Source organism: Cetorhinus maximus, chromosome 4 (assembly GCF_964194155.1).
Source record: "Cetorhinus maximus chromosome 4, sCetMax3.hap1.1, whole genome shotgun sequence".
In the NCBI taxonomy this organism is placed as follows: domain Eukaryota; kingdom Metazoa; phylum Chordata; class Chondrichthyes; order Lamniformes; family Cetorhinidae; genus Cetorhinus; species Cetorhinus maximus.
Window position 1 is genome coordinate 126,232,259 of NC_135882.1, and position 13,578 is coordinate 126,245,836.

At 47.3% G+C, this 13,578-nt stretch overlaps 1 protein-coding gene across 1 annotated transcript in view; it reads left to right on the forward strand.

The window, feature by feature from the left end:
• Positions 1 to 13,578, forward strand: part of tmem67 (transmembrane protein 67) — a 292,510-nt gene that overhangs the window by 103,470 nt on the left and 175,462 nt on the right. Inside the window, exons 8-9 of the mRNA XM_078541238.1 lie at positions 5,188 to 5,296; positions 11,268 to 11,354. Of these exons, the coding sequence (XP_078397364.1) occupies positions 5,188 to 5,296; positions 11,268 to 11,354 (196 nt within the window). The remainder of the gene's footprint in view (positions 1 to 5,187; positions 5,297 to 11,267; positions 11,355 to 13,578) is intronic.

Below are 13,578 nucleotides of genomic sequence, written 5' to 3' on the forward strand. Positions count from 1 at the left end.
CCTGCAGTATTTTAAAAAGTGCAACACAGTAAATAGAACAAAACAATAGGATGTTAATTAATTACGAAGAGCGAATGATGAAAGGTCAACAGCCTGAAACATTCGGCAGAATTTTCTGTTTGACGTGTGGGGGGCGGGTCCCGCACCTCTGCGCGTAAAATGACGTGCGGTATTTCACTGGGCGGGCGAGCGATGAAGTCCGATGCGCACCTGCCATTAATTAACGGGCCACTTAAGGCCCTTTAGTCTTCAATTAATGCCGATTTTTCGGCGCCCGTGCGATCTTCGGGTCGGTACGCGGGAACAACGGGCAGGCGGGTAGGAGACATTTGTATTAACCTCATCCACGGGCAGGATAAGAGGGCTCAGTGAGGTGGTGAATCTGCTCTGTGAAGTATTTATTGGTGAAAGTTTTTCAAACTTGCCTGTGTGATCTGCAGTACTTCAGAATGGATCCCAGCAGCTTTTTCTGGACTCTTAACCTTCAGCTCAGCACTCTGCAATGAGGAATCTTTTCTGGGCCTACAGGTTTCAGGAAGCCTTCCCTTAACCTGGGTATGGGATCTGATCTGTCCACTGGAGGCAGCTCCTCTGAGGAGGAAGGGAGGGCTAGAAGGGGGACGAGGCCAGGAGTGCACATTCAGCCTCCAGGGGAGCCACCTTTGGGAGGACAGGCGCAGGTGCAAGGGATGCAGGTCCAAGAGGTAGTCCAATGTGGAAGGGGCCACAGAAGACGCCACTATCCTGCTGCCAGGGTATACAGGCAGCGAAGCAGTTACCTCAATATGTCGAAGGTGCAGTGCTGAAGGAGGGTCCGACTGTCAAGGGCGACAGTGAACTACATCTGTCAGATAATTGGGCCTGAGTTCTCCCCTAACTGTGTGGGCGGACATCCCATGCCAATGGCTCTGAAGGTCACAGATGCCCTCAACTTCTATGCCTCTGGCTCCTTCCAGGGCTCGGTGGGTGATCTTTGCAGTGTCTCCCAGTCAGCTGCCCACAATTGTGTCAGGCAGGTTACAGATGCTCTGTTCAGGCGGGTATCCACCTTTATCCACTACCATTGGGACCAGGCAAGCCAGACACACTGAGCCAGAGGCTTCGCAGCCATTGCTGGCTTCCCCCATGTCCAGGTTGCTATAGACTGTACACATGTGGCCATCAAGGTGCCAACAGGTGAGCCCAGTGCCTTCTTCAACGGGAAGGGCTTCCACTCCATGAACGTGCAGATAGTGTGTGATCACAGGATGCTGATTCTACAAGCCTGTGCAAGGTACCTAGGTAGCTCCCACGAAGCCTACATCCTCAAACACTTCCAGGTGCTGGGGCTCTTCAGTGCTCCGGCCCGGCTTGATGGATGGCTGCTGGGTGACAAGGGCTATCCCCTCAGAAGGTGGCTCATGACACCTCTCTGCCACCCAAGGACAGAAGCTGAGCAGTGGTACAATAGGAGCCACGCCTCCACAAGGGCTGTGGTGGAGAAAGCCATCGCTCTTCTCAAAATGCGCTTCCAGTGCCTGGACCATTCAGGGAGCGCACTCCAGTACCCCCCAGATCGTGTGTCGGTAATAGCGGTTACATGCTGTGCTCTCCACAATCTTGTGCTGGAAAGGGGGGGACGCAGTGGACGATGAAGACGTCAACGCAGTGTCTGCGGCTGCACGTGATGAGTCCAGCAGTGATTCCAAGGATGAGCACGCACAGGGAAATGCTGAGGGAGTAGATGCTGACCCAGGCATACTGCAGGGAGGCAGGGACACCCAGGATGCTTTAATCCAACGAACCTTCAGCTAGCACAACACAGATGGACCACCAAGACAAGCCTGGGCTGCCACCTCGATACTTGACACCTAAGTGCAAAATCTGCCAGGTCACCAGCACTAACTAAGGGCCTGTACATAAAGCTGAATGTCCAAAAAATCACTTATTTCACTTTTCTTAAACATACACATGCAGAAGAAACGAGGCACCCTCAGCCATGGTCAGACATCTGGCATGAAGCAGAAGTTATCACAAATAGAAAACAGTGTGCAAACAATCAAAAAGAAATAGTAGGGACCTAATCTCGGACCAACACAAAAGCACCAGTGAAAAACCCATGGTGTGCCTAATGTGCCTTATGCTTTCATTTATGGGTGCTACATCTTGGTGCTGCCTCATCGCTCGGATTGGCATCTGAGACAGCCTGCTGTCCTGTGAGCCTTGATTACCTTGCTGGTCATCCTTTGGCCTGTGGAGCCTGTGCTGGGCCCGCCTGGGAGGGAGCTGCCAGTTCCACACCTGGCATCTCCCCAGTCGTCACAGCCTCACTGGATAATACGGACATTGGGAGAGGGGCGGAGGAGCTGGCGCCCTCATCCAGAGCGCCCTGAGAGGAGCCCACAGAGACAACAGGCAGCTGCTGCACTGACGTGAAGTTGCTTCGGACCTCCCTGCTCACCGTGGATGGATGGGCAACAAGCTGGGAAGCTTGATGCCCACACCATCTCCCACACTGGCAGTGACCAGCTGAGGTCATTGCTGATGTGAGGGCTTGCTGGTCAGAGCGCATCCCCAGGAAATCCTGGCGGGTCTCCTGGAGTAGGCTGTCCACGAGAGTCGCCACTCTCTCCCTGAAGTACGCTTGGCGCTCGGACATGTGGCTCATTGCTTTGGTGAGTATCCGCATGGACTCCTCCACCGCGGACACCAAGCCAAGCATAGCCTCATGTATCTCCCCCAGATGCTCCCGCACTCCCGGCTGCATTTCCTGCACCTGCTGCATCGCAGACGACTCCAGAGGCACATCATCAGGCACCGATTGAGCATGTGCCTGGTCCCCTGCAGTCCTCCGACTGCTGGCGCCATGGGCACTCTCTGCCTCTGCCAGCTCCTCCAGCGACTGTGAAGTGCCGTCACCACTGTGCCCTGGGACACTAGCTGTTGTTCTAAATCCCATCAAGGTGCTAGTATCTGCGCTGGTGCCTATCTCGCAGAAATGGTGTGACGCTGGTGAGACTTCAGGGCCCTCAGGTGTGAGAGGGGGCATCTGCTGCTCCTCCTCCCTGCTGTGCTCTGATGATGCTGAAAGGAAGAACAAGGACAGTGGATCAGTTAGCGTGCAGACATTGACAAAGTTCATCCCTGCCCCCCCGGCTCATTATGCGCTCAACCCCCCATAACCAATGGTCCAGCAATGTTGCAACAATTACTAATTTAAAAACCTTCAGTGCTATGGCTGTTGGGAGGATAATGCGGACCTCACTGTTGGCCTTAAATACCTGGCCGTGGCATCCCAATCTGATCGACACCAGTAGACCTGGGTGCATGGTGCCTCTCCAGTTCGAGGGTGTCCTGCTCGAAACGGCTTAATATGGAGAGCTGTGCCTGCCGCCTCCAGTCCTCACACTCACAGCCGCGTTATGAGCATTCTTCTCCTGAAAAAGAGAGAAGAGCATTGATTAGGCCAAATAAAACATGGACTCTGCTCGCGCACAGCACACCCCAACCAGAGTGGGACATATCAGGCCTCCAGTGCCTTCTCACCCCACTGCTGCTGATCACTCAGACAGAGATGCTAGGTCTGCTCACCACACCCCCAACAGCCCCTTGGACACATGCTGCCTACATCACATTAGTAACCACACGGTATTTCCCCCCATAGCAAGGAGGCGCAAGCACGTGCAGCATAGATGGCAGCAGATGGTTTGTTGCCACGCCACCTTGAAGCTCCCCTCCCACCATCTCATCACCCTGAATGGGACATGTCCTGGAGTTCTGAGTCTGCGCCAAGGTGAAGCTCCTCCAGGTTGCCCCCAAACCAGTCATGTGGGACTAAGATCAACACATGGTGCGGGGGAAAACTCATCTCCTCATGACCTACTCAGGCTGACTTCAGCATGGGCACTGTCTGTTTGCCCACTCAGCAAAGGAAAAATGCCCTCAATGATTCAATGCAGTCACGACACTAAGACTTGGCGGGGATGGGAGCCGCAGAGGATAAAGCTACCCGTCACCAATGCCAACGTGGTACTCACCCTGCCAGAGCACAGCAAATCGTTGAAGCGCTTGCGACACTAGATCCAGGTGCGCCGCACCACATCGCGGGAGCTCACCACCTCTGCCACCTCCTCCCAGGCACGTTTGGTCATGTGGGGGGGCCTCCTCCTACCATCCGGGGGGACTAACATCTTTTGCTGTGCTGCCACCTCCTCGAGGAGGGCAGCAAGGCAGTCATCAGAAAAACAAGGGGCACATTGGCCCCCCGCTGGCCTACCCTGCAGCCTGGCCTGCTCTTCTGGCCTTCCCTCCAGCCTGGCCTGCTCACCCGAACCCCTCTGCTGCGTCCTGCAACTGGCCATTGTGAGCAGCCTACAAAAGGCTGCCAGGCCTTCTTTTAAATAGACTGCCGGGTCACCATTGGACCCAGCAGCCTGTGCATGCCTGCCGCTGCCCGCACACTCCTGCTATCCATGGGAGTCGGCAAATACACTGGGCAGACCTTAATTGGCCTGCCAGTGTAAAATGGTGGGCAGCGATCAGGTCTGCACCTGCCCGCACCCGCTCCTGCTTCCCCCCACCCCCATCCCCGCCAAACGGAAAATCCTGTTCATTAGCTGTTTCTTTTTTCAGCCTGCTGAGTATTTCCTGTTGGACTGGCTCTGTGAAATGACCCCCCTCCAGGTGCTGTCCCTGGAATTGGGGTCTTAATGGCGTCAGCTACCCATCCGACAGAGGCAGGTAGCCAGCTAGCTTAATTAATAAGGCAATCATTCCCACTCTGACAATGGACTGAAATTTTCCTGACAGCGCACCATCCCCACCCATCATCAATGTGACAGGAGCCCAGTGGAAGGTCTAGATGCAACATATTTTATTAATTTGCCGGCAGTGAATCGCAATGCTCAGGTTCCCCAAAATAGAAGGCTTGTCATTGCAGCAGTTTATGGAGATTTTGTCTTCTGTAATGCACTAAATGCTGCAATGCAGCTGCTCCCCTCCTTTTTCTGTGCTGTAGACCTCTATGAAACTATGATGAGGGAAAATTCTACCCATGATTCCATGAAAATTTCCATGCCTGGCCTCCCGTCCCCACCCACCTCTAAATCCACCTCCACATGTTTTGTTATTATCACATTCTTGTGTACCTATTGGTCAATAATAGTGATTATTTATATCAAATATATTAAAAATTTACTTTTTTCTCAGGCGAAAGACTCTGCCCTGGTTGTACTATGATAGCCATATTGATGGTTTACCATCAAGAACTCTTCGTCGAGAGCCATTTCCAACAGTATTTCATTTTAAGTCATTTCAAGTAAGTAAATCAGCTTTTATTTTAGTACACTGACTCATTGATGAGCGATGCTAGCGTGAAAATAAAATTAAATTGCTTATGTATTTACCAGCAAACTTTATGGATTTAGTGACTCCAAAGCTTGGTTATTTGAAAAGCAAATGTCACTCACAGATTATCATGACAAAGTAAAAAGGTAGAACAATTTTAATGCTTAAACATGGCTAGTAAGGTGGTTGATTATAAGAGCTGCCTTGTCAAAAGGGCTTGCCAGCACATGCCATTGGTAATTAACTCCTGAAAATGGGAGTGTGGAATCACAGTGCACAATTGAACAGCAATCATGCATTTTATTGAAGGTACCATGCCAAATTGGTGCTGTATGCTCCTTCATATGATTGCTTTATGCAGCCAGTGCCAAGTATGCTGTTCCTTGGCTGCACTCATCAACAGGGGGCCCAATACTGGGTGTGGCTAGCACGATTTAAAGACAGCTTTCACCTCTTAAAGGGAAGGTGCATTGTAACCATAAAAAGTGGTAGGTGTTCTATGTGAACTAAATTTGTGTTGTGAAGATTGAAGAATAGCTGAGCGTGCAAGAGAGCATGCACCGAGGTTTTCCGATAATGCGCGAGAGGCCTTGGTGCATGACAAGGAGACAAGAAGTGGCACACTACATCCATTGGAGCAGGTGTACAGAAGGCCCTCCAGCCATCTGCTCAGGGGACAGTGGGAAGAAGTAGTTGTAGTAGTCAAGGCTAGGAGCATAACTTCGAAAGTACGGATGCGATACTGGAAGAATCTTAACCATCTGACACAATTTTCAAGGTGAAGGAGAACAATCTTCACTTGGAATTTCCTACCAGCTGCACCACTATCATCATCCACAGCTAAATTTACCACACCCCTCTACCCACCTACCAACAATCTCTATCAATCTGTATTCACTCTTTCAATTCGGATAGTTTGCCTCATCTTCACATAATTAGCACTATTGAAAGCATCCCGCCCACAGTTTGCATTGATTGGCAGCTATTCAATGATGATAGCCATATCAGTCAAACGTAATGAAAAGCAAAGCTCTAAGATCAAAGCTTTGCAGTCCTGCCACATCCAATCATGAAACAATAAACAGGACAAGGAAGCTTCACAAATATCCTCATCCTCAATGATGGAGGAGCCCAACACACCAGTGCAAAAGACAAGACTGAAGCATTTGCAACCATCTTCAACCAGAAGTGCCAAATGGATGATCTTTTTCAGCCTCCTTCTGAGGTCCCCAGCATCACAGATGCCAGTCCTCAGCCAATTCGATTCATTCCACATGATATCAAAAAATGGCTGAAGGCACTGGACACTGCAAAAGCTTTGTGCCCTGACAGCATCCTGCAATTGTACTAACCACTTGTGCTCCAGAATTAATCGCGCCCCTAGCCAAGCTGTTCTAGTACAGCTGCAACACTGTATTCTACCAATAATGTGGAAAATTGTACAGGTATGTCCTATCCACAAAAAACAGAATCCAATCTGGTCATTTACCGCCCCATCAGCTTGCTTTTAATCATCGGCAAAGTGATAGAAGGGCCAAGAATTTCTGGTTTCCGAATGATCGGAGACTGGATGTACTCTGGCGGATACACTACATGGCCTCTCAGATGTGCCAATGCAAGGACTCTGCGGGAATTGCCTGTTGGACTCTGGGAGCAGCATTGAGAAGTAGAGAGACAAATCTGCCAGTAGACCAGTAACAAAAAGTCTATTGAAAACCAAGGGTGTTTTCTGATTTTGGAGTCACTGAGCAAGAAAGCTGTAAGGCCCATGCTTGAGCTGGGGTGTCCACAATCATAACGTGCTTAAAGAGAGTTGGAGGGTCGCCTAGCCGGATACTAGTGGAAGGACCTCAAGAAATCTCATACATCGGAAAATATCAGGAATACAGAATCAACGTGAATTCCTGAGAGCTGTGGCACACCTTGGTTTGGTCACAGGAGAAGTGAAGGAACCTTCAAAATCCTGTAAAGTATAGAGGAGTTCTTGGGTGAAAATTACAGCAGAAAAAGGAGTGTTTCTTTGAGATTTCGGGCTTAAAAAATAAACGCCTACAACAGAGTGCAGCTCCAACAACACTCAAGAAGCTTGACCCATCCAAGACAAAGCATCCCACTTGATAGGCACCCAATTCACCACCTTAAAAATTCATATATACACCACCAGCGTTCAATGGCAGCAATGTATACCATCGACAAGATGCACTGCAGTAACTCAACACAGCTCTTTGGACAGAACCTTCCAAACCTGCAACGTCTATAATCTAGAAGACAAGACCAGCAGGCGCATGGGAACACCATCATCTGCAAATTCCTCTCCAAGTCAACACCACGCTGAGTTGGAACTATGATGCTTTGCCTACATTAGCTGGATTGAAGTTCAAGAATCCTCACTGAAGTGGAAGTTAGATAATTGACCCCCGAAGACTCTCAGCATATGTGGTTTTGCAAAACACCCTTCTCCTCCTCCTCCTCCTCCTCTCTCCCTAGCAGCTTGTCTTCCTCTGTGCAACCTCTTTTCATTTTCCCAGTCATGTTCAATTTCCAATGGAAAGTCTACCGGGTTGACAACGCCAGAAAGCAGTTCCTTTCATCACAATATTTTGATTGACAAGCAAAGTACTTCAAGACCAGCCAGAACACTTTCCGATTCAAACATTAGGTATTGGAAAGCTCCAAAAACACACATAATAAGACCATAAGACCATAAGACATAGGAGCAGAAATTAGGCCATTCGGCCCATCGAGTCTGCTCCGCCATTCAATCATGGCTGATAAGTTTTTCAACCCCATTCTCCCGCCTTCTCCCCGTAACCTTTGATCCCCTTACCAATCAAGAACCTATCTATCTCGGTCTTAAATACACTCAATGACCTGGCCTCCCAGCCTTCTGTGGCAATGAATTCCATAGATTCACCATTCTCTGGCTAAAGAAGTTTCTCCTCATCTCTGTTCTAAAAGGTTTTCCCTTTCAATTAATTAATTAATTGTACCAATAGCCAGAAATAATCCAGAAGCTAGTCTGTAAGTACTCCATAATCTCTTTAAGTAACACTAATAAGGGATCCTTAATTTTGTTTAATGTCATGTTCAGATACAAAGTCAAATCAAAGGTGTCAGCTGTGGCTCAGTTCATAGCACCCTCACCTTTGAATCAGAAGGTTGTGGGTTCATGTCCCACTCCCAGAAACCAAGAACTGTGAATGTACTCGAAAGAGTTACAATCTGTGACTGTTGATAACTCGAAAGAGTTACAAAGTCAAATCAGAGCTGCAGTGTGGAGTTCAAAATTAGCAGCGCTGGTTTCAAATCAGCATTGCACATTGATTGACATTATCATCGCCCTGCTCTGTGTGAAGCCAGTGGCCATTAGGTGCGTGTGTTGAAACACCATTACCAAATTGGTGTCCTATGCACTTCCAGTCAAAGGTGTTCTTGTGTATGTGGGACCTCATGTTCTTCTTTTTGAGCCTTATGTGACCACACAACATCTAAAAAACAAGAGCTTATATGGCCAATTGAATCATTAATATACTTATGTAGTACGTTCCATGAATTCCAAAATCATTCCAGTCAATAAATTATTTGTGAAGCATTATTCTGTAGCCAAAGATGACAGGCAATTTCCATACAGCAAGGTCCCACAATTAAATTGATGCCCAGTTAATTAGTTTTTGGTTGTGCATTGATTGATTTTTGATTGCTAGATCCTTTTATGCCAGGGCATAGCAAAATTCTCTGGTCACCTTCAAGTAGTTCCAAGGATTCTTCTACACTCTGAGAGGGCAGAGGTAGCCTTGGTAGAACATCTCATCCAAAACATGCACCTATGACAATGCTGTATTCCATTAGTACAGCATTCATTTTCAGAGGTTTCCCCAACTCAATACTTTGAAAGTCCTTTTGTAATATTTAGGGTGGAATTAATGAAGACTTATGGGGTGATTTTAACCCAAAAGTGGCAGTTGGTGTCTCGGGGTTGTTTGCAGTCTGCTCATAGTCCTGTATTGAGTTCTGAGTAATTTACATGCAGCAGTTGTGGTGGACAGAAATTTGACCACACTGGGCTGATTTTCAGATAGTTGGGAGCCTGTAGAGGGGAGGCCATCTACCTCTCTTTTCCCTCTCTCTCTCCCCTTCCTTTTTCTAGCCAGAGTGTTATTCCATCGGCATAACATACCTCTGCTTAACTAAAAAACATACACTGTAGATAAGCACATTAAATGATCTAAAATACAAAATCTGCATTATTCATATTTTCTACAATTCATTCACTCACTTTTCCAGAATCGTTTCATCCAATTCAAGTCCATGGGGAGTCAGAGCCTATCCTGACAGGCAGTGGGCGCTAGGCAGGGTACACCCAGGACAGGATGCCAGTCCATCACAGGGCACACACTCATATGCACACAAAAACAGACAATTTACCGTAGCCAATCCATCTAACCAACAAGTCTTTAGACAGTGGGAGAAAACCAGAGCACCTGGAGGAAACCCACACAGACACAGGGAGAACGTGCAATCTCCACATAGACCTGAGATCAGGATCGATCACAGGTCCCTGGAGCTGTGAGGCAGCAGCACTACCCATTGTGCCATTGTGCCGCCCACTTTCTAAAATTATGATGATTATTTCTTAATTCAAGACAGATACGCACAATGACACAAATTTGCAGATGACACAAAGCTGGATGGGAGGGTGAGCTGTGAGGAGGATGCAGAGATGCTTCAGTGTGATTTGGACAAGCTGAGTGAGTGGACAAATGCATGGCAGATGCAGTATTATGTTGATAAATGTGAGATTATCCACTTTGGTAGTTAAAACAGGACGGCAGATTATTATCTGAATGGCTATAAATTGAGAGAGGGGAATGTGCAACGAGACCTGGGTGTCCTCGTACACCAGTCACTGAAGGTAAGCATCCAGGTGTGGCAGGCGGTAAAGAAGGCAAATGGTACGTTGGCCTTCTTAGCTAGAGGATTCGAGTACAAGAGCGGGGATGTCTTGCTGCAATTATACAGGGCCTTGGTGAGGCCACACCTGGAATATTGTGTGCAGTTTTGGTCTCCTTATCTGAGCAAGGATGTTCTTGCTATAGAGGGAGTGCAGCGAAGCTTTACCAGACTGATTCCTGGGATGGCGGGACTGACATTTGAGGAGAGATCGAGTCGGTTAGGATTATATTCGCTGGAGTTTAGAAGAATGAGGGAGGATCTCATAGAAACCTATAAAATCCTAACAGGACTAGACAGGGTAGATGCAGGAAGGATGTTCCCAATGGTGGGGGAGTCCAGAACCAGGGGTCACAGTCTGAGGATACGGGGTAGACCATTTAGGACTGAGATGAGGAGAAATTTCTTCAGCCAGAGAGTGGTGAGCCTGTGGAATTTGCTACCACAGAAAGTAGTTGAGGCCAAAACATTGTATGTTTTCAAGAAGGAGTAAGGTATAGCTCTTGGGGCAAAGGGGATCAAAGGAAATGGGGAGAAAGCGGGAGCAGGCTATTGAGTTGGATGATCAGCCATGATCATGATGAATGGCGGAGCAGGCTTGAATGGCCTACTCCTTCTGCTATTTTCTATGTTTCTATGACATCAACACTAGCAGAAACACAGTTACAAGAAGATATACAATTATTTTTATTAATTAGCAATGTCATAGTAGGTCAGTTAGCAGCATATTAATAGTCTCCCCATTCTTCTGGATGTCTATAGGACACTGCTCTATCTACTATGCTATAGACATCCTTAAAAAAGTCAACTAGATGAATCAAACATGCCCTCCCTTCACAAAAAGATGCTGCCTTACTTTGATCATCTGATACTAATCCAAATGGTAAGCTCTATTGCATGGTAGATTTAAACTTAAACAGAAGAAAGTGCTGTGAACTGCAATTGCGGTTTCTTGTTTCTGTTCTTTACCATTTGTGTTTCACTGCTTACAGCGTATGAAACTACAGTTTGTTATTGCCAAATATGATGCACGAGGTTATTTTCTTAATTGGGAGAAAGTAACTGGAGGTACTCTACAGGTAAGCTTCCTAAAATATTTATGGCATAAAGTTTGGTTTGGGTGCTTTTTTCTTTTGATTGAAATTTTCTTCAAAAGTAAAGCCTGTTAATTTCAAATGTCAAACCTTGAAGTCTCAAAAACTGTGGGTTGATTAAAAACTCAATGATATCCAATTAAGCTCTATCAACATTATTTGTCAACTTATTATAAATTGGGAAGTCTGAAGCCATTGTTTTGGTCCATGCTCCAAACTGTGTTCCCAAGCTACCAACTCTATCTCTCTCCCTGGCAATAATCTGTATTTAAGCCAGCCTGTTTTCATCTTTGGTGCCACATTTGAACATGCGAACATATGTACGAACATTTGAGTTAGGAGCAGGAGTAGGCCATTCAGCCCTTCAAGCCTGCTCCACCATTCAATAAGATCATGGCTGATTTGAGTGTGGTCTCAACTCCATTTTCCTGCCTGCTACCTTTGACTCTTTTGTTAGTCAGGAATCTATCTACCTCTGCCTTAAAAATATTGAATGACCCTGCCACTATCGCTGTCTGGGGAAGAGAGTTCCAAAGATTCACAACCTTCTGAGAGAAAAAATTCCTTCTCTTTTCAAAATTAAATGGGAGACCCCTTATTTTTAAACTGTGTCCCCTAGCTCTAGTCTCTCCCACAAGGGGAAACAACCTTTCAGCATCCAACCTATAAAGTCCCCTCAGGATCTTGTATGTTTCAATAAGATCACCTCTCAGTCTTTTAAATTCCAATGGATACAGGCCCAGCCTGCCCAACCTTTCCTTGTAAGGTAACGCCTCCGTCCCAGGTTTCAATCAAGTGAACCTTCTAACCCTGAGAGGAGCTTCTGGCTTCACACTCGCACCATCACTAAGACTACCACTTGCAACCTCTGAAGCAAAACCCAAATTCGCCCCGAGCTCAGCCTATCTGGTGCTGTAATGCTCATTTCATGCGTTCTTACTTCAAGACTTGACTATTCCGACTACCTCGGGCAATTAGGGATGGGCAATAAATGCTGGCCAGTGACGCCCACATCTTGTGAAAGAATAAAAACAAAATCCACTGGTCTTCCACATTCTATCCTCTGTAAATTTAAAGTCATCCAAAACTCTGCTGCCTGTGTTTTAACTTGCACCAAATCCTGCCCGTCTATTAACCCTGTGCTTGTTAACCTATATTGACTCCCCTTCAAGTGACGTCTTGATTTTAAAATTTTCATCCTTGTTTACAAGTTCCTCCATGGCCTTGCCCCTCCCTATCTCTGTAATCTCTTTCAGCCCCACAAGCCTCCAAAATATTTGTGCTTCTCTAATTATGGCCTACTGAGCATCCTTGATTTAAATTGCTCCTTCATTGGTGGCCATGCCTTAGGTTGCCCAGGCCTTAAATTCTGGAATGACCTCCCTATACCTCTTTACCTCTCTACCTTGCTTTTCTTCTATAAGACATTCCTTAAAGCCTTCCTCGTTGTCCAAGCTTTTGGTCATCTGACTTGTTGAGCTAAATTATATGCTCCTCCGCAGGCAGTTTTAAAGGTGGGGAGGTGGCATGTAAAATCCGTAGTGCCAAAATTGGGAGAGCTGTCTCACAAACTAGTCATCCTCATGGAATCATACTTACAGATAATGTCCCATACACCACCATAACCATCCCTGGGTACGTCCTGTCCCACCAACAGGACAGACCCAGCAGTGGTGGCGGCACAGTTGTGTACAACTGGAAAGTAGTTGCCCTGGGAATCCTTGACTCTGGACCCCATGAAGTCTCATGGCATCAGGTCAAACATGGGCAAGGAACCCTCCTGCTGATTACCACGCCCTCCCTCAGCTGATGAATCAGTGCTTCTCCAATAGCAGTTGGAGGAAGCACTGAGGATGGCAAGGGCACATAATGTACTCTGGGTGGGGGACTTCAATGTCCACCATGAAGAATGGTTTGGTGGCACCACCACAGACCAAGCTGGCTGAATCCTAAATGACATAGCTGCTAGACTGGGTCTGCGGCAGGTGGTGAGGGAACCAACAACACCTCATCCTCACTAACCTGCCTGCCGCAGATGGATCTGTCCATGACAGTATTAGTAGGAGTGACTACTGCACAGTCGTGGAGACGAGGCCCCGCCTTCACATTGAGGATACCCTCCAACGTATTGTGTGGCACTCCCACCATGATAAATGGGATAGATTTCGAACAGATCTAGCAACTCAAGACTGGGCATCCATGAGGCGCT